We start from the raw sequence: 22,268 nt of genomic DNA, 5'->3' as shown, positions 1-22,268 counted from the left end.
AAGTTGAGATGATACATATTCTAAATCTCTGTAAATGTCAACACAGATTTAGTTATTAAGTGCTAGTTAAAAAAATTTTAAACCTGTGCTCAATATTGATAGAGGGAGATCTTTAATGTGATTGCAAAGCCATAGGACAGATCACCATGAAATGCGCTGAACTGAAATTACTGTAGCAACCTGCTTTTTCTTTTCTTTTCTACCCTCCCCTCTTCTCTTCTCTTCCCTTCTCCTTCCCCCTTCCCTCCCTCCATCCCTCTCCCCTTCCTTCTCTTCCTCCCTTCCTTCTTTCATTCATGGGCCACAGACCATCAATCTGTGTGTGTATGGGGGGGAGGTAGCCAGATGACTCAGGCCCCCATATCTGCGGCTCTCTCCTCTGTGTTATGTGGACACATTGGCCAGCTTTGCCACTCCGAATCCTTTTGATATCTGCTGACAGATTCTTTCTTGACACCACTTAACACCACTGACGAAGTTGTAATCAAACAACTCTGCCCAACCCTTATTATTCCATCCTAATGGGTGTTGATATACAGTAGTTGGTCCAATTCTTCAAGTTCTTGGCTGCCCCAGGGGAAAAGTCTGCCCAGAAATTTTTCATATCTATTTTTTTTCCTTTCAATTATTTTTTGTAGTTCCCCTAGTTCCGTGATGTAAAGTCAGTGGAATTAAACTTGAGCATGAAGTAATTAATTACATGGAGTTTCAATTATAATTACTAATGGATCCCCACCTACCTGGGTGACACCTTGTGGCAGTGAGTGTCACAGTGCTGTGAAGGACAGATGGTAAGGCTCCATTTGGCCTGTCATGTAGAAGATCCAGAGAATTAGATTTAAAAAAAAAAAATGTTTTTCATGGGCACCTGGGTGACTCAGTTGGTTAAGTGTCTGACTCATGATCTCAGCTCAGGTCTTGATCTCAGGGTCGTGATTTCAAGCCCTGCATTGAAAAAATAAAAAAAATAAATGTTTTTCATAGACCTCAGATGGGCTACATTTATCCAAAAGGCTGTGTATGGACCCCTAGATACCAGTAGGTTGATATTTTTTAATCTCTTAGGCATAATATTACTGATTTTGTTTCATCACAATAGAGGGGGCTTAAATATCTGTTCATTTGCTTATTAGATATTTGTTGAGCTCTGACTTAAGTGCAGACACCAAACTAGGCACTGAGATTCAATAGTGAACAGAGAGACACAGTTCCTACCCTCTTGGAGTTTACAGTCTAAGGGATCAAAGACAAGAAATACGAGCAATTCCTACAAATATAGTAGAAGCAATTAACCTAGACTTGGCATGTGAGGAAAGGCTTCTCCTATATGTGATGTCCAAGCAAATCTAAACGACAACCAGGAACTGATGATAGAGAGGGCATAAGATATCTAAGAAAGAAAGAGCGGGCGCCTGGGTGGCTCAGTTGGTTAAGCGACTGCCTTCGGCTCAGGTCATGATCCTGGAGTCCCGGGATCGAGTCCCGCATCAGGCTCCCTGCTCGGCAGGGAGTCTGCTTCTCCCTCTGACCCTCCTCCCTCTCATGCTCTCTCTCTCTCATTCTCTCTCTCTCTCTCAAATAAATAAATAAAATCTTTAAAAAAAAAAAAAAAAAGAAAGAGCATCTACAAAAGTCCATGAGACACCGTGCGGCATTCAAAGAACTGAAAGAAATCCACTCTGGCTGGACACAGGGCTTGACTAGGGCTGAAGCTGAATATCAGCTTACCCAGGTCCTTAGAAGCCTGTAAGGAGTTTGGATTTATTATAAGAAAAATGGGAAGTCATCGAAGGTTTTTAAGAAGGGTGTTATAATCAGATTTATGTTTTAAAGAAATCATTTTTGCAGAAGTAGGAGGAATGGGTTGAAAAGGAACAAGACAAGAAGAGGCAAGGAAATCAGACCATGCCCTCCTGCCATCACCCAGCTGACAGATGCTGTTGACCCATTAAAGGAAGGAGTCTTTGATTGTTTATATTCATCAAGTATGACTATTTAGCTTATCGTATCATAGTTGGCCTGTAATCTTGGACCTGGCTTATACTGTTCATGCCAGAAGCCAGGTACTATTCTATTTAAACAGTTTCTGCCCTTTTGGAGCTTACATCAGGTGAGGAGAGACAGGTAATTACCTCCTTTTTATTTTATTTATTTATTTTTTTTTAGAAAGATTTTATTTGAGAGAGAGAACAGGAGCAGGGGGAGGGGCAGTGGGAGAGGGAGAAGCAGACTCCCCGCTGAGCAGAGAGCCCGAGGCCAGGCTCAATCCCAGGACCCTGAGATCATGACCTGAGCTGAAGGCAGACGCTTAACCGACTGAGACATCCAGGCGCCCCAATCACCACCTTTTTAGATTTAATGCAATAGCAGCATTACTCACAATGGCCAAAAGGGGGAAACAACTAAACATCCACTGATAGATGAATGGAGAAACCAAATGTGATGAACACATACGATGAAATATTATTCAGCCTTAAAAAGCAATGAAATCTAGATGCATACTACAGCATGGACAAACCTTGAAAACATTATGCTGAGGGAAACAAGCCAGACGCTAAAGGACAAATACTGTATAATTTCATTTATATGAGGTATCCACAGTAGTCAAATTCAAAGAGACAGAAAGAATAGAGGTTACCAGGAGCTGGGGGGTTGGGGCACATGGAGAATTCATGTTAAACCAGCATAGAGTTTTTGTTTGAGAAGATGAAAAAGTTCTTGAAATGGGTAGTGGTGATGGTTGCTCAATACTGTGAATGTATTCAATGCCACAGAATTATACATTTAAAAATGGTTAAGATGGTAAATTTTGTTATGTATATTTGACCACAACGTAGAAACAAAAACAAAAAACTCCCTCTCCCCCATAGCCAAACATTCTGTGAGGCTATGGGGTAAAGAAATGCAAGAAAGAGTTACCAAAAACTATGTTTCAGGTAGATTTTTTTTCTGGGCAAAGTAATAATAATAGTAATAATACAGATGGTGGTAAATTATATGAAGTGATGAACCACATGACACAGTGGAGAGCAACTCTCAGGGCAGGGGTTGGGCTCTTTGGGTGGTCAGGGAGGACTCCTGAAGAAGTGGCATTTAAGCTGACACCTGCAAGAAAGACTCAGCCATGCAGGATACTGGTGAAGGAATGTTCTAGGTAGAAAGAATAGCAGGGACAAAGGCCCCAAGGTTGTGATGAGCTTGGCAGAGACAGAATGCAGGGCAGTGGGACTGGAGGACAGTGAATAGAGAGTACGTGGTAGGAAGTAAAGTCAGAGAATGAGTCCGGAACCAGATTCCCAAGGCCGCATGACTTGCAGAAGGGAAGTGAGTTTTACTCTGCCTGCTGTGGGAGGCACTGGCGGGGCGGGGGGGGCGGGGTATTTTTTTTTAAGATTTTATTTATTTCTTTGACAGAGAGAGAGAGCACAAGCAGGGGGGTGGCAGGCAGAAGAAAAGGGAGAAGCAGGCTCCCCGCTGAGCAGGGAGCCGGATGCGGGGCTCGATCCCAGGACCCTGGGATCATGACCTGAGCTGAAGGCAGACGCTTAACCGAATGAGCCACCCAGGCGCCCCTGGTACTGGAGGTTTTTAAGCAGAGCAGAGATATGATCAGATTCTCTCATCCTGCTGCAGGATGAGAGAGTATGAGAGGCAGAGGGGGTGGGTGGGAGCCGTGGGGAGGCTGTTTGCAGCAGTCAAGGTGAGAGAGGACCTGAGAAAGAGAGAGGGTGGATCTGGGGGCTACTTGGAAGGCAGAGTTGAAACTGCAGGATTCAAGAAGCTTCTGGGTTGAACGTGTGGAGGTGCTGGAGGGTGGTGTGACCTGTGCCCATATCTCGCCCCGTGCATCTCTTCCATCTGGCCGCTCCTGGGTTGGATCCTTTATAATAAACCAGTAATAGTAAGTAAGGTACAAAACAAAAATAACAACAACAAAGGGGAAAGGGAAGGGAAAAGAAAAAGAGGCAGAGTCCATAGGACTGGTGCTCCAGTGATGATGCTCTGTTTCCAGTCTGGGCTTCTCGGTAAGTGTGGGCACCACCTCGGTCTAGTTGGTCAAGGCCCGTGTTCACACTGCCGAGGCCTGGGCTTTGCTTCTTATCAGAGAAGCAATATTTGGAAGGAAATGTGTAGCAAAGAGTAAGAGCTTTGGGGCTGGGACCAGGGAAGCTTGGGTTTCAGTGAGTACCACTTACTAACATTGAGAAAGGTATTTCACCTTTAAGCCTCTGAAAAGGAGGCTTATCATATGAAATCTGGGTGTAACGGGCCCTTAAAAATGATGCCCTTTTGTTCTGGGAGCCCCACCTCACCAGCCTCACCAGAGGAAAAGCACACACTCAAAAGTCAGTAATACAGGCCTGGTCTGGAAGATAAGGCAGATCTCAGATGACACCCTGATTCCTGCACTTCCCTAAAAAAAAGCTGAAAAAGAAAAAAAAAAGGGATGAACCTGCTGCCTGTGGCTAAGCCCTAGTGAAGCCAGACTGCCTGACAAGCTGCAAACACCAAAGCTTTCTGGCAACAACAACCACTGTTAAGTAATTTGGGGGTGGGGAGGAAGTGAGGAGGATCTCATTCACAATAATAACAAGCTAAAATATGCTTAGGAAAAAATCTAAAAGACATCCTTATGAAGACACTTACAAAACTTTACCGAAGAATATTAAATAAGATGCAAATCAAAGGAGAGACAGTTCACATATTCTTAGATGGTAAGATTCAACATCAAAGTCAGTTTTTACCAAATTGATTTGAAAACTCAATCACACTCCAATCAAATTCTCAGTAGGTTTTGTGTGGGTGAGTGGGAGTTTGAGATTCTACAAGCTGATCCTAAAATTCATATGGAAAGCACAAAAGAACAAAAATGCCTTGGATATTTGAAGAAGAGCTATCTGGAGAAACTTGCTCTATCAGATAGTGAAATTTATTTTAAAACGATATTGATTTAGTCAAAGTAGTATTGGTGCAGGGATAAGAAATACAGACCAAACAAAGTAGAGACCACATGCATAGAAAACTAGATATTGGCATAGCAGATCAAGTAGGGGGAATTATGGATATTTGCCTCAGAACACATACAAAAATAAATTCCAGAAGGATTAAAGATCCAAATGTGAATTTTAAAAAAATAAGAAAAATGTCTTCAAAATCTCCTATCATGGAAGGATTTCTCAGTCAGGTTACAGAAAACACAATCACAATTGATAAGTCTGACTACATTAAAATTTAGGTCTGTCTGTCCAACAGAAAGTACTATGAACAAAATAAAATGATAAGCTACATAATGGGAGAAGATACTTATGTTGGATGTAAGTGATAAAAATTAGTATCCAGAGTATATTTTAAAATTATGAATCAATAAGATATAGAAACATAGCCTAATATAAAACTGGGTAAAGAAAATGAACATAAAATACACAGAAGAAATTTACCTGGGTATGAAAGGAAGCTCAGCCTCTCTAGTTCTGAGGACATAACTAATAGACCTTACAGATACCCATGCAATTGCTCAAGCACTTTGTGACATTGGTGGTCGGTCAGACTCACGGTCTTTAGGAGTTCACAGGGTAATATTGTGATTTCGAGGTAGTTGCCAAATTTGTGCTTAACTCTTTCAACTTTGCCAAAGCTTAAAAGGTCAACAGCCAGGGTAATGTGGGATTTAGGTCTTAAGCCAAACCGCACAGGGTTTTGGAGAAAGAATTCAGATGAAGACTTCTGAGACAGGAAGGCCCAAGGCTACAGACATGAACAACCCAGGGAGCGTCACAGCTGGTAGACAGTGGGAGTCGCAAATAGCCAGATCATGAGCTGAAATTTATGCCAAGTCAATCCTCATGCCCATTAAGTTTTGGGCAAGTGAAGGCTGGAGCACAAGGCAAGCTGATCCCCACGGGGAAGGCAGTGACTCAGAAAATGATCTAGTACAAACTTCTGGCCACCTGGCCACTTGGCCACCTCCATCCTTGTTGCAGACCTTTCTTAGTCTTAATGAGTCAGTGGTGTCTCTTGAGCAAAACTAATCACTCAGAGTCAGAATTGGCAAACTCTTCCTCTTAGTGTGGGGGTTTGTGGGTAATGCCGTCTGCTCATTCAACGCATAATGATTAACTGCCTCCCACGTATCAGACACTGTTCTTGGTGCTTGGGATACGTCAGTGACAAAGTAAACGAAGACCTCTGCCCTCCTAGAGTTACATTCTACTGTAGGGGGATATTATCAATAATCAAAATAAATCAGCAAATTACTTATCTCAGACCCCACCCCAGACCAACTAAAAGAAGAATCTGTATTTTAACCAGTTCCTCTAGTGATTTATATGCACATAAAAGTGTGACAAGCACCACGAGTCTAGGAATCATTGGCTTTTCCATTTGTAATTCATTGATTACTGTCCATTTGGCTTTTTGCCAAATCGACACCTCAGTGTGTTCTTGGTAACAGACAGGACATTTCTTGGTGGTAGTGATAGGAAATAGTTCTTGTGAGCAGATATTGTAGGCAACACTTACCAAGTCATCCTGAATTTGGGACTGCTTTCTTTGCTATAAATGTGCCTATTTCTTATACTGAGCAACCAGTGGCTATAATTAAGGCAACTTTAATGGCCGCAAGTGGTTTTGTTGTTTTACGCACTTTGCTATTCTGGACCAATTTATTTTAGTTCTGGTACGTTCAGTTAAACCAAAAAATATTGACTCCTTTGCTAAATAAAGATAATCTCACATTTTTTCCCATTTTAACACAAAGAGGTAGACAGGCAGTGAGAGCAGAAGATGAGCAGTCAGAATTGCCTGAAGTGCTTTCTGATCCAAACCTCAGCTTCCAACATTGCCACTTCCAGAAGGTTCTCTTCATGTCTCCCAGCCAATACAATACACCCCTTCTTTGATATCCAGTTCCAAGTTGGTCTTTCCCATTAATATTTTCCTGCTTATCCCAACTGAAGTGATTATCTTTTACTTTCAAGTCCTGTAGCATCTGCTGTGATTGTCTCTGTGAGTCACTCTGAAACTAATCATACACCGACTCACAACAGCTCTTCCACACTTGTTTTGAATTGTCCTTCACATCTTATAAACTGCCACTGAGGCCTCGGATTGTTGTTTACATTCTCATACTTTTACATCGTATTTTCCAGGATAGATTTTAGATTCCTTAAGGACAGGAACTATGCTGTATTTTAATGAACTTAATGCATTGCCTCATACAAAAATAGTCATTCAATAAATTCCTGTTGATTTTAGTGTGTATTTCTTCTATGGGTAAAGATTTTTCTTTTAGGTCGAGAATTAGTATATAAATTATAAAATTCGATGCCGGCATCACGCAGACATTTCCATTTGCTATTGGAATACAGCTTTAAGTAGTATATTAAGGGTTGAAGCTGAACCATATTTACCTTGGAAGGATATTTCCCAGGCTTCTAAGTAGAAGTCTTTGATAATATGCTGGTTTGCTCCCAGTGTGTGAGAGGACAGACACTGGGTTACAGTTTGAAGAGCAAGATAAGGGGCCTTCACCATTAGAAAACAAGCAAGAAAGAAATTTAGAATTCAAATTTAATGCCTTTAATTTTTAATATGGTGTTCCTTGTGTAATGTCATCACCAGACATTTGAAAGAAAGCTATAACCCAAGTCTGAACAGCATTGCCTTTAAAGCAGAGAGAATATGAAAAGCATACAGAGGGTTTTTTTTTTTTTCCTATGGCAGAGTAGAAAAGCAGTTCCATACTGAATGTAACACAGTTCCCAAAGAAATGGTATAAATCACTACACTATAGTGTTGAATCAGTTTATTCCTGACTATTCATTTTACCCACGAAGAGGAGATTGAGTAAGGACTCAGAAATTGAGAGATTATGCTAGAGCTAAGATAAAGGATTGCCATCCTCATGCGTTCTTTTTTTCTTCAAAAGATGCACGTTCTTACCAAATCCTTTATACTCTTTCCAAAGATTTTCTCTTCATACTGATGAAAGAAAAAATGGGGTATTCTATTCTTCAATTAATTTTTTATAGTTTGACACATCATTCTGTGCTACATTGGGCCAACTGGAATCTTGCTGGAAACTGAACTGCCAAGCTTCTGAGGTGAGCTGAAGTTGCCTCCAGAACTGAATTTTTGGAAGATGGAAAAAGAAAAAAAAAAGGCAATTCTAAACACTAAAAGCTTATTTCCAAAAACACACAGGCTCATTCTATTCCATGACTTTGTCAGGATTGTTGATTAACTGTAAAATTTCCTATTCTAAAAATATATCCCCTGCTCATCTAAACCAGAGTAAACAGCAACCAGTGGTTTCATGAATTTGAACTATGAAAGGGGAACACCCATACTCAAATTTTCAGAAATCTGGTTGACTCCATTTCCCAAACTCAAGCCTACCTAGAGATAGAGAATGGACCTGGAGAAAATGGCAAGCATCCAAGAAGGATCCTGTCACACCTAAACCAATCTTTGTGATCATACATTCCCTTCTCAGAATGAATTTGTTCTTCCTTTCGTTTACCTATTGGGTTCTTCAAACTGTAGATGTATTTATCCACATATGAATACCAGGTAAAATGTGAAAAAGATAACTCTTGGTACATTTTTGTAAGATGGTTACTATGACCTTACCATCTATGAGTAGAAAAATTAGTGGTCATATTAAAGCTGGCTTCATACTTTTAGCATAAACTTTTATATGGACCAAAATTTTTAAAAATCTAAACCACTGATTATTTGACTTAGGTAGCATCAGCTCTCTCTGAAATATCAAATCATGGCTCACATATTATTTGAAGGAATTTTGCAAAAATTAAACTGACTTTATTTTAAAGATTTTATTTATTTGAAGAGCGTGAGCAAGCAAGCATGAGTGAGGGGAGGGGAAGAGCAGAGGGAGAGGGAGCTGAGCAGGGAGCCCAGATGACAAGAGGGCTCAATCCCAGGATCCTGGGATAATGACCTGAGGCGAAGGCAGACATTTACCAACCAAGTGAGCCACCCAGGCATCCCTTGAACTGACTTTAGAGAAGATTATTATTCAACTACAAGATATTTAAGCCACTTGTTTGTGCCAAAAGGTTTAAAAAAACTAACAGATTTTACAGTCTGCTTAGAAGAGAGAAGAGGACACGTTGAAGGCAGAAAGAATGAATTTTAAATACCTTCAGAGTTAGTATCTTTCTACATTAAATGATTTTTAAATATGTTCATTGTCCTCTCTTCTCCTAGAATTTAAAGAATCAAACAATTTGACTTTCTTAACAATGCGTTCGAACGCTAATTTGGGTGTTTTGAGTTAGAGCCGTTAGGGTGGAAGGACATCTTTCCTTTGATCATAAAGAAAGTAGGAAAATAGGGTTGAAAAAAGGAATTATTATTAGAAAGACCATTTATTAAAAAGACCATTTCAAACAGCAAGAATCAATCTTCTCTCCACTACTGTCTATTATTAAATGCAGGGACCAAAGAAGGGAATTTTTTTTTAAAGATTTTATATATTTATTTGAGAGAGAGAGAGAGATCAAGCACAAGTGGGGGGAGGGGCAGAGGAAGAGGGAGAAGCAGGCTCCCTGCTGAGCAGGGAGCCCCACGCAGGGCTTCATCCCAGGACCCTGAGATCATGACCTGAGCCAAAGGCAGATGCTTAACAAACTGAGCCACCCAGGCGGCCCCCAAAGAAGGCAATTTTAACCCAACCAACTGGCATGATTATGGTTTGGGTTCTGGCATTAATCCAAGCCAGCTCACATGACTGCCTTCATTCACTAAATACTTACTGGGTACTTTTTTAGACCAAGCACTGTGCTGTCCCACAGTGGGTAAGATAGACACAATCCCTGCTCTCATGCAGCTTAGTTTAGTGGAATGTTCTTTTGGATACCCTCTTGGTTTAAAGGACAGGATCACCCCAATGCCCAGTGATGCTACACAGCATTTTACTTTTTTGACTACTTGAAATTCCCCCTTTAAAAAGTTCTTCTCCCTTGAATTCCAAGATATTACTGTCTTTAGGTGTTCTCTCATTTTAGTTGCTGCTCTTTCACTTTCTTTTTCATTTAAATGTTGCTATCATTGGATTCACACTAGCCTTGCTTACTATTCCAAATGCTCTTTTCTGGGCAATTGTCTAGTTTCTTTGGATTGAGCTATTACCAAGATGCCATAGACTGATGACCCCTAATCATCCCCAGTGCTGGCCCTCCTGAGCTCCAAACTCCCCATCAGTAGTTCCTAAATATTCCACATGCTATCTCTCAGGTACCTCAGACTCAACATAACCTAAGCTGGACTCAGCCTGTGTTTTCCCAAATTGTTGGCACCCCCTGTCTTAATAGCATTATCATTTCTCAAACCAGAAATCTTGGGGTCATCCCTGGCTCTTTCCTTTGCCCATGTGGCTTCCCCCAAGTCTGCCATTTAGTTCTCTATATTTTAATTGTAAAACCTCTCTCTGTCTGTTCCGGTCCCTACATCCATAGTGTCCTTGTCCCAGTCGCAGCAACATCAGCTACACATTGCCTTGCAGCTGGTCCCCCTGCACCCAGCCTTCCTCCGAGGCCTCCCCACTTCTCTGTGGTGCAATACAAAGAGCACAAGTGTGGAAGTGGGGGGACTCTGAATTAGAATCCAAGAGGATTGATGTAAGAATTCTATACATGGCACCATGCCTGGCCCATAAATAGTTTCTTCCCCTACTACCACTTATTTCTCCATGTTTTTATTAAAGTTCTCTTTCTAAAATAGTGATATAATTATTTCATTCTATTTTTGAAAATTCTCCATTACCTTACATCTTATGCATGAATATGTATTGCCTGCACACATATTACACACATTTTTTTTTTTACTAAAGCAGGATCATTTAAAATGTAATATTTTATAAGCTGTATTTCATTGAACAGATAGTTATTGGATACCTACTTTGAGCTAGGATCCCTGAAAGATATTTGTAGCAACCAGTCTTTGTGCCCTGCCTCACACCCCCAACAGCCAGCCTCTATGAATGGTCTGTGCACACTATACCTTCATATCTTAAGCATGTACCAGGAAATATCTCCAGGTTTCCTCCCTTGAGTTTTTCTGATGCCTCAGAAGCTCACTTTGCTCACACATCAGCTCATCCCAGAAGAACCCTTATTCAGTGGTGATGTGGGCTGATGGATGAAGTAGATAAATGTCCCAGCCCCGTTTTTCATTAGGACAACTGGCAGGCACTCCAACATGTTTCCTCATTAGGTTCACAGCAGGATTGAGCAGTTGCCCAGACTTAACTGCTCAACCATCATCCTTTATTGGTTTTTCCTCCTTCTCTGTCTCACTGTTCCCCACTCACTCCCTCCTGTATCCTTGGACCATCTCCCAAATAAAACTCCTGCACCCAAGCAGTTACAGATATAATTAAATTGTGATGAGTGACAAGGATGAGTACTAGATACCGTGAAGGTATATGATCAGGAAAGGCATGGGGGAAAGTATATTTATGTTGAGAACTAATGAATAACTGTGGGTTGGCCAAGGGGAAGGGGAAGTCTGTGAACATCTTTCCAGATCAATAGATGTGTATCTTTATTATTATTAATGTCTGTGTAGTCTTCTATTGTATGTGTGCCCATTTTGGGCACCCTTCCCAACAATGCAAATTATCATTATTTTTATTTTTTGGTAATTCAATCAGTAAAAAATCTCATTGTTATCTTATTTGCATTTCTGTGATCATTAGTAAGGTCAAACATTTTTTCCATATATTTATCAGCTATTATTCATTCATCTCTGATTACTTGTTCATGACCTTACCTTTAAAATATGTACATAATCAAGTCTACTACCCTTATTTTTATAGTTTCTGTCCTCATTCCATACTTTGAAAATCTTCCTCTACCCCAAGATTAACTTTCCTTACTAACTCGAGATTTCAACTTTATCTTATTCTGAATTCTTGCTTCTGTCTTTCTATTTTGTTTTATTATCCTTCCTGATTACTTATGCTACCACATTCTTTTAATTATTGTGGTTTTGTAACATATTTTCATATCCAGGAATATAAGCCACTCATTATGTACATAATTCATGTTATACGTAATATATATTTTACGCATATATAACATATATATGTAGTTGTAACTTTTCATATTGAAATGATTACAAACTTATAGAAGAGTTGCAAGAATGTTACAAGGAACACTCCTATACCCTTTACCCAGAATTACCAATTATTTACCTTTTGTTCTATTTGTTTTATCATTCATATTATCATTATTTCTTTTTCTGCCTCCTTATTTTCCTGTATACATACACCACACACACACACACACACACACACACACACACACACACCTTTTTTTCAAGCTATTTGAGAATTAGTTGCAGATACACCTGCAGTGCAGATATCCTAAATATTTCAATGTATATTTCATAAGGTCAAGGGTGTTTTTATATATTTCTGCAGTACATTTATCTAATTAGAAAAAATTAGGAAAATTTAACATTATCTTGCCACAGTCCATATTCACGTTTTGTCACTTGCCCTGATAATGTCCTTTATAGGTATTTATACCACTACCAGTGCCATCTTCCTCCTTCTTCCACCTGTCTGCCACTCCTCTGCCTCCAAAAGTCCAGGATTCAACCCAGGATTACACATTGCTCGTAGTTGTCTCTTCAGTGTCTTTTATTGTGGAGCAAGACATGCTCATTTTTTCTTTCTTCAGCTTGAAGTTTTTTTAGAGACTACAATTGTGGAATGTTCCCAATTGAAGTTTGTCTGATGTTTCTTCATGATTAAATTCAAGTTAGGCATTTTTTTGGCAGGGATATCATAGTAACAATATTGTGTCCTCCTCATGTCATATCAAACATGACGTCAGTACAGGCGATATTAGCTCTGATCATTAAGTGAGTGTCATCCAGATTTCTCTGATTAGTGTAGAATCATTTTGTCATGTTCCCGGAAAAATCTTTTTCTTATTGTAAATCCACCTGATTGATAGATTAATTTGGGGAAAAAAACAATGTTTTCTTTGTTCTTAAAGTCTGCTTTACTGTCCCTCGGCAACATTTTGTAGTATTTCTTCTTTTTATGGGTTCCACAAATTTCTTGTTTAGTCTTAGGTTTTTAATATTTCTGGCTATTGTTGGAAACCAAATTTATTTTTTCTTCGTTTTTTTTTCTTTTTTTTTTTTGCTGCTAGGTAGGAAATCAGTTGATCTTTGTATATTTGTGTGACTACTTTGCCTATCTCTGATAGCTTTTACAGTTTTTCATCATTCTCTTATATTTTATGGGTAAATAATCCTCTTACCTGCAAATAATGATGTTTGTTTCCTGGGATTGAATTCAGTCTATCAGTTTTTAGCTTGAGTATTAACACTCCATAGCCTCAGTTTCTTCATTTGTAAAATGGGTATGGAGATACTTTATATCACTGCTATGCAGAGTAAATGCAATAATGCATATAAATCTCTTATTTAGCAAGAGATCAAACTCTTAGTAGATCTGTAAGCTAGTTGTAGAAATTATAATCAGCTAATCTTAGAAGTCATGGCATAGATCCTGTACTTATCTTGTTTTTTTTTTTTTTAATTTTTATTATGAATTGGGTCTTTGTGGAAAATTTGTATCTCAATCCATTATTGCTTGTAATACATATGAAAGCAATGATTTTTTTCTATATCATTATTATAATCAGCTTTCTTACTGAAATTTTCTTTTTCAGTAATGGGTTTTACAGGTATAAATTCATATAATCTGCAAAAAATGCAAGTAGTTCTATCTTTTCTTGTTTTATTACATTAGTCAGAATTCATAGGTAAAATTATTAGATACTATCAATTTCTGATTTTATGGAGAATATCTATAAGCATTTCACCATTTTCTGTAAGGAGTTGGCTAGTTTTAGATTATAGTTTTATCATATTAATCTTCTAATCTTACCAAACTATAATTTCTATGATCACAAATTGAATTTTATTAAGTGATTGAAATGAGCATGTGTTTTCCATTTGAGATAATGGATTGAAATAATTAATTATTAACAAATTTTCTGAGCTTGAACTATCTTTGCATTACTGAAATAAAGTCTATTTGGTTATAATCTTCTTTACACTCACTTGATTTCCTAATAAGTGATATCAGACTGTTGATTTTTACTTTGCTTGCTTGTTTGTTTGTTTTGGGCACCATATTTTTCTGCTCTTCGTATTAAGGCTATGTGAATTTTATTAAATAAATTGGAAATGTTTCCATCTTTCTCTGTTCTCTAGAATGACTTGAGTAATATAGAAGTATATGTTCCTTAATATTTGCTTATAAAATAACTTGGTACTAGCGGCTTTGGGAAAATTGGGTTTTATGTTTTAATCATTGCTACAGTTTATTCCATGATTATCAGCACACTGGGATGTCCAGATTTTTCTTGGGTCACTTTGGTAACGGCTTCCCATTGAGATTGTCTATTTCTTGCAGATTTTAAAATTTGTTAACATAGAGCGTCTACATCACTCTTCCACATACATTTCCCTTTTTATTCCTAAAGTAGTGTATTCATACTTTCTCCCAAGTTTAAGCTTTACCTTTTGCAGAAGTTTGGATCTTTTATTTATTTATTTATTTATTTTAAGCACCAGTTCTTAGATTCATCAGTTCTACAGTGTTTTAATGCATTACTTTCTGGCTTTCTATGTCTTCTAAATTGTTCGGTCCCATATTCTTTAGATTTGTGTTATTTCTCTGTCACCGTAAGTCATATATTTAATTCATTTATTTTAATCTATTCCAATTGAGTTACAGCAATCTTAGTTCAAAATTTTTGCACTGTGTCCCATAGAGTCGCAGTTGTTTTGGAGCTGGTGGGGATGGTCAAAACCGTATCATTCAAACTCTTTGTTTTCCATACTTTCTGGGAAAGCAAACAGCTTAATGGATTGTTTCACATCTAGCTAGTTGCTGAACCAAAATAAGTGTCACACAATTTTCCTGACCCTCTTTTTTTCCACAGTACCACTCTACCCAGCTTCTTAACCAAAAAGACATGAGAATGAAGTAAAGTGAGATCATTTCTAGTGGGAATGTGCCCTGTCTGCCATTACAGCTGGGAAACCCCTCTCAGATGACCAGAACTTAAAGTAGCCAGCTAAGTGCTTTTGGAGTACTCTTTTTTTCTTTCTCTGGGACAGAGGTTAGTTTGTGTTGACACAAGCTCAATAAATAAACCTTCTGTTGACTCAGGCAGGGTGCAGGGCCTGTAGAGGGCGGCTGTGGATCTGGAGTCTCAGACCTGAGGAAGCCAGAGCCTCACTTGTCCGAAAGGAGCAACACATTCCTTCCACTGCTGGGCTCTAAACCAGACCTCCCAGGTTAGAGAACTTCATTCTTCCCACTCATTGTTCCAGTCTGGACCCCGCCCCATGCACTGCATGTGCCATCGTTCCATCATGACCTGATTACATTTTTACCCCAAAGCCATGTTGGAGAAGGATTGCCATCTCCTTGAATTATAGTTCTCCTAGCACAGACACTAAGCTTAGCCATGGGGGTGTGGGGGTGGGGAGAGGAGAACGAATGATATAAAAGCAGCTCAGTGAATGAGCGATGCAGCCTGCGTGTGGCAGCGCCCTTGCTCCCTTGTCATCTCTTGTGCCCAACTTGTGTTAGTAAAAGTCAGAGTGGGAGGGGGCAGAAAAAAGGAACAGTGTAGACATGGGATTCAAAACTGAGTTTTTCTTCCTTTTTACTTATTTAGTTAAATATTTGCATGTAACATATATTAATGATCTCTTGTGATATAAAAAGATGGACTTGTGTATTTGTATGTATCTGTGGACAGACAGATGTACGCATGCACATGTATTTTCCACACATAGTAGAAGAGTCTGAAACCCAGGGAATCTGGTGGTGGAGTACCGATGTAAAGCGACAAATGTCTTTGTCATGGAAATAATTTCCCCCTTCTTTAAGGGTCTGTTTTGCCTGGGTTTTTTACATTTTATACAAAATAATGCTCAGTGTGTGTTCTTATTTCTATTTCTTGCACTGCATGAAGGTAAGGGGAGTTGTACTCTTGTTACCTGGAATTACCTGTAAAAGTCAATGCAGCTCACAAAGATTCTGACACAACCTATGTTTATCATGGGCCAACTCTGTGCCAAGTCCTATACCCAGGGCCTTTCATGAGAATTGTCTTGTTGACTCTTCCACAGCCATGTCCTGCGTAGCTGATGCTAGCATTCTTGCTTTGAAAATGAAGACACAGATGCTCAGAGAGGTTAACGTACCCTAGGTGACACAGCTAATACATGCCAGAATCTAAAATCAGACCCAGATTTTCTGATTTCAAGTTTAACATCCTTTCATCTGCTTGCCAGACCAAAGCAATTTCATACCATAGGGTAAACTCCTTAAGGTCTAGGAGAATGCCCTGTTTACCTTCATACAATGCATTTCCAGCTGTGTCCCAGAAGATGATATGCTTTGTGGCTTGTAATCTCTCACTGATTTTTATTTTTAGCAAAGCATTATATATGCATTCTTTGAGAAATCTGATAACACTATTAAGACTTTTAAAAACTAGCCATCCCCTGACCCACCCTTCCCACATAATATATGAGTTTTTTGTTCTAGAATTATTCCATGCAATTTGATTTAGAATTTGAAAGGGGAGGGAGTTAGAAGTTGCTTTTACTTAATAACTACTATGTACCAGGCACTGTGAGCTGCGCTTTCCATAGTGTGTCTAAATTCAGTCCTCAGAAAGACTCTAACTTTTTTTTTTAAGATTTTATTTATTTATCAGAGAGAGAGAGACAGAGACAGGCAGAGGGAGAAGCAGGCTCCTTGCTCAGCAAGGAGCCCGATGTGGGACTCGATCCCAGGACCCTGGGATCATGACCTGAGCTGAAGGCAGACGCTTAACCAACTGAGCCACCCAGGTGTCCCAGAAAGACTCTAACTTATCCTGGGCCCCCGGGTCCTGTGCTATTTCTCCCTCACTCAGCTGCCTCCTGGTGCTAGGAGAAATGCATTTATTATCACATGTCAAGAACATGAAGATGTTTTATATCCCTCGTGAAAATTCAGCTGGTTTTCAGAAGCTCATTCCTCTAATCATAAATGGCTTGGTTACTAGTAAGTCAAAAATGAAACTAAAGCAATCTGCAGCAGCAGTTTTTTAAACCGCATCTAGATATTCATTCCTATGCTCTTCCTTCTGGAAACTGATAGACATCTTCCAACTTTATTTGAATTTTTGTAGGCTTTCAGAAGCTACACAAGTCAGAAGTCGTATGTAATTTTAAAGAAATATTCTTAACTTGGCTTCTAAAATATCTCATTTTACCCTGCCTGCGGAACGGTGCATAGATAATCCTATGAACTCATGAACAGACAGTACGCTGTGCTGCATTTGTACAATTCAGTGCAAACACTGGATCGTTTGTTGACACAAATTATGTTTCCTCGTGTTTTTCTTATATTCATTTTTCTATTTCAATTGTTCATTAAATGAGTCTGATGGAAATTTCATTTCTCCTCCTTTTCCTTATTCCAGGTATACCCTGACTGTTCTTTATAGGAGGCAGCCAGACAATTAATCTGGTCAGGTAGCCTTATTCTCTTTGGTTCATTAAATTGTACATTCCTTGAGCTCAGGGACTCTGTCCAATTCTTTTGATCCCACCTCCCACCCCAGCCTTAAATTTCTGATACATCCTGTTTATACCTCCATGAGCCCCATTGTGTGTTTAGGGGGCCAATGCTTCCAGAGAGGACTGAGGTTCATAGGGAGGCACAATTCCCGTGGCAGACAACAAAGCCCATGGGCTCCACAATCCCACCTGCCTGCCCCTTCCTCTTGTACATAAAGCCTTGCCCTTCTTCGTCCCACCCCTTCCCTGGACGTGGGGCTATTGTCATTGCCCAAATCGATCCTGTAGCATTTAGAATCTAGAAATGTGAATTAAGTGGAAGAACACTGGAATTCTCTCCCTTCTCCCTCTTTTACTGTATAACTAAAAAATAAAAAGTGACTTTCTTGTGATTACTTTTGGCCCTCATTCGTTTTGAAACTTAACCAAAGCAGTTGTTAAGAGTCATGTTTGAGCCATTTGTGAAGCAAGAAAATCCAACCCTATGAGCTCTTATCCTTCCATAGTGGCCTGTTACCTAAATAGTTCAGTTTGTCTTGAACTCTTACTATTTTTTCTTTGTCTAACTTCCTTTCTTCTGCTAATGTCAACCAGTTAGGTCTTTGTGTTTGTTTAAGTCTATGGAAATATACAGCCCCAAACTGCTTTTAGAAGTTGCAGAAGACATAGTTGTCCTGGTATCTACCTGCTCCCTGCTCATAGCCCCAGGAGCTTCGCTCTCTGTAGACGTGCACATGCCTGGGGCAAGGCATTGGTGGCCCCAGTGAGTCAGAAGGATGAGCCTCCAGTTCCACAAACTAGCAAACATTTACTGAGCACTTACGGTATGCCAGGCACTCTGCTGGGCACTGGGGATACAGAGACGAGTGAGAAATGAGTTCTATTCCAGCAAGGGGGACTTTACATAAACAGATAAGTATAAAACGGTATAGGAAAGGCAGTGGTTGATAGTTGTACAAGGGGAACTAGGAGCGCCAAGGGGTGACTGACTCAGCTGGCAAAAGCCAGGAGGGATTTCTTAATGGAGCCTGGGGAACTGGGGGCAGGGGGTGGGGGTGGTGCAGGGCAGGGAGCGAGGGAAGGGAATTAAGGAGTGAGAAGGTAAGAGAAGGACTCCAGGACGAGATGACACCATGAACTCAGGCACCTAACTGAGAAATGGCTGGGTGTGGGGAGTGTTTAGGGTACTAACTACATGCAATTGAGTGTTGCTGAGGCGCCAAGTGCAAAGAAGGTGATTGTAGGAGAATTAAAGAAGCACACTGGCACGGGTCATGGAGAGCACGCTTTCTCTTACCAAGGTATTGAAATGGATCTTCCATTGCCATTCTGCCTGCAGTTGTCGGGAGGCATTAAAACAATGTAAGCAGAAGAATGACCTCGCCATTTGCCTTTTAGATGGTGCCATTGGCACCGACATTTAGGATATGTTTGAGCAGCAGAGCACCAAAGTTAGAGAGAAAGCTATTGCAGAATCTAAGCAAGAGTTAGTGGAGGCGTGCATCAGGGCAAGGGTGACAGGAATAGAAGACGCAATGAATTCAAAGAAGTCAAAATTGGAAGCACCTGGTAAACAGCCCATGTAGTGGTGGTGAGAGAGGAGGGAACTTAGAATGAGTCCCAAGTTAGAAACTTCAGTGGTCAGGAAAATGCAGGAGGGGTAGCAATTTAGAGATCATGCTGATTTCAGTTCCAGACGTGTCGCGTTTTGAGTGATCCCAAATATCCAGATGGAAATATGCACCAGGTGCATGAGCCCAAATCTGAGGTGCTAGCAGAGATTGGAGAATTACAAGGATCTGAAGAGCTCACAGCCAATATCTGAGAATGAGAACACAGAGTTGATCACATTTTCTCCCTCAATTAATAATACCTATCTAAAAATCCCAGTCTGTTAGACATATAAAGATGTAGCTATATGCACACATACATACGTCTATGCGTGCTTACACACTGTTCCCCTCCCCCGCTACAGATTAGAAAAATAATGACTATTCGTGAAGCATTGCATCAGAAGAGACATTTTCAAGGAATGTAGACAAAACAACATAAACCAAAAACCACACACATACTCCAAAAAAAGAGCAGTGCGTGTAGAAAATTATAGCTTTGAATCCATGTCAAGGAAGAGTGTTTGACAGCTACAGGATATGAGAAGATTCAAATGACTAACTTGTTTGGTTTGAGGGAAAGAATGTTCACAAGAAGTCACAAGAGAACTTGTTCTAGCCTCAGGATCAAATAAAGTCACCATTAGTACATCCCCACCCTGCTCACCCTAACAATATGTGCTTAGTGTCTTTACCGAGGCCCTTCTTTTTCCCGGTAGTAAGTATGAAACTACAAAATACCGCTTAGTTTGAGATCTGGGCATTCACTACCTTCATTTTGATGTTTCAAAGTGGAGGTTACATTGTAGACACTTGCTAGAGAAGAGAAACTTCATGTCTGCATCTGTGTAGTATGATATATATTACCTTCCAGAATGACAACTTGTACAATACTGGGAACTCTTGTGTTAAGTGATTTAAAGAATTGTATTTCTTATGGTTCCTCTCCTGGAATGGCAGAAGAATAAACATTTTTAACTGTTGGTAAATATTATATCTTCAAGTCTGAATCGCATTGAAAATTCCATGCTAGTTTTCCCAGAACTCTAAAGAATTTCCAGAATTCTCAAATGTTTCATTGATCTCTCAGTGTAGAAAAGGGGAATTAGAAAAACCACAGTTATATGCCTGGCCTTTTGGATCAATAGTAGTAAAAATAAAACCCTGACAAAAAATAAAGACATACAAAACCACAGGCTGACGTAGTGGTTCATCTCTGAGAATTTCAGATTTATTGTGGGAAAAGGAGAACCTGAAAAACAGCTTTTGTTCAATTCCTAATCAAATTTCTACATCTGTATAAAGACCAAACTAAAACCACAAGCAATCCTAGGTGGAAAAAAACTGACCTCTCTAATAGATAGCATTTCATGAAGGTGGTGTGATAGCTGATCCTTTGTGGAAGAACTTGTTCAACAACAAGAAAAATACAGGTTTGTGTATAACAGAGTAATCACCTATTTAGTGAAAACATTTTGACTCTCAGTTATTTTCTGTCTACGTTGAGGATTATCTGTAGAAAAATATAAATTATATTTGGACGTTGCTTGCCCCTCTTCAGTGGCTGGTGTATGCTGGAAGAGAAAAAAAAATCATTTCTTTCGTTGCCTGTATAAATTATTACAATGATTTATTTGGCTTGTATTGGATTTCTGAGCCTAATACAAATTATTTGAAATTACTTTTCTCTGGGCCACCTTCTTTAGTGCAGGTAAAAGGAGTTGATTTTGCATCGCTCACAGAGCACTGAGGCCTGTCCTACTTGCAGCAAGAAGGTGCCTGGAAAAGGATGTAGAGGAATTTAAGACCCATCATAAAGTTTGTCCCAGTTTTTCCTACCCTGGCCTGCCACCGTGGGCATTAACAAATGGCTTTGTGCTAAGGCAGCACTTCCCAAACTTTGTTTTGTAGGGCATCGGGGTTGAAGGATACCAGTAGTTTTCACATAGGAAAAAGGGCAAAGACAGTCTGTATTCAAGTAAGTTCGGAAAATGCCAGCCAAACAAAATTAAGTAGAATTGGTTCTCTGCTGTAAGATTCAAGAGCCTTCAGCATGGTCCCTCACATGGTGAATATCCAAGAGAAGGTGACTGTTTAAAGAATTTCCTAGACGTTTCTCACTTGGACCCCCCTGCATAAACTAGGATTTTCACAGATCTGCTGTCTAAAATGATGGGTTTTGGCATTGGCTGGAGAAGTTCTGTGAAAATAACTATGTGGCCCAGAAAAGCAGGTTAAGCCAGAAGCCTCAACTGGTACACAATTTTGGTTTCTTTATCCTTTATAATGTTTTTAAAATCCTGGAGCCAACATTGACCACTCAGAATATTTCAACATAAAAATGAGTATTTCAAAACTCTCTTGAAAAATCAGAGAATGAGACAGATCTGGGCCTTCGGTCTCCAGAAGCACAATCTGCTGGATCTTGAGTCCCCACTGCCCTTGAGAGAGAGGGCCACCCTGCATTTTCACAGTGTGTACGGCGGCCCATTTTCTTACTCCAGACAACCTCCCTCATTTACCTCACTGGCCTGGCTCCGGAAATACTCCACTGGCCCCTGCCAGCCAGGTGGTACTGGTCCCTGGATGGACTCCTTCGGTTTGCTGAGAACAGGTTCTGAGGTTGAACCGAGGTGAGTGATAGATGGCAGGACAAAGCCTGGAATCTGGAACCAAATGTGCCAAACAGTTGAGAGTGGTTATCTAGACAGGTGAGGCTAGACCATTTTTTCTGCTTCCTTTTATTTACTTTTTTGGCACTTTCTAAATATTCTGCAACAAACATGTATCTCCTTTGTAATAAAAAAAGAAAATTTAAAAAAAGCTAAAAAGAATCTGAAATAGGATTTTTTTTTTTGAGATTCAGCTACTATGAAAATATCTGATGTCCTTTAAATGGTAATTATTAATAGAATTAATAAAACCAGTAAGAAATATGAATTTGGTGCAGTAAACCAAAAATAGATCTGCTTCAAGAGTTGTCTTAAGATCCTGTCTCTTAGCTTTTTATCATAAATT

The 22,268-nt window shown here is 39.6% G+C and overlaps 1 protein-coding gene across 8 annotated transcripts in view; it reads left to right on the top strand.

The window, feature by feature from the left end:
• Nucleotides 1–22,268, top strand: part of FRY (FRY microtubule binding protein) — a 425,755-nt gene that overhangs the window by 66,105 nt on the left and 337,382 nt on the right. For 3 of the 8 annotated variants that reach the window (XM_078070481.1, XM_036070506.2, XM_036070502.2), the window contains exon 1: nucleotides 21,648–21,883. The exons of 3 other annotated variants lie outside the window; for them this stretch is intronic. In XM_078070481.1, coding sequence (XP_077926607.1) covers nucleotides 21,837–21,883 — 47 coding nt within the window. In that variant the 5' untranslated portion in view covers nucleotides 21,648–21,836. 2 more of the 8 variants (XM_078070488.1, XM_078070484.1) reach the window with 2 other exon arrangements.

This window comes from Halichoerus grypus, chromosome 4, assembly GCF_964656455.1.
Source record: "Halichoerus grypus chromosome 4, mHalGry1.hap1.1, whole genome shotgun sequence".
Classification (NCBI taxonomy): Eukaryota; Metazoa; Chordata; class Mammalia; order Carnivora; family Phocidae; genus Halichoerus; species Halichoerus grypus.
Note: the sequence above shows the minus strand (reverse complement) of the source record. Positions and strands in the feature narration are given on the sequence as shown.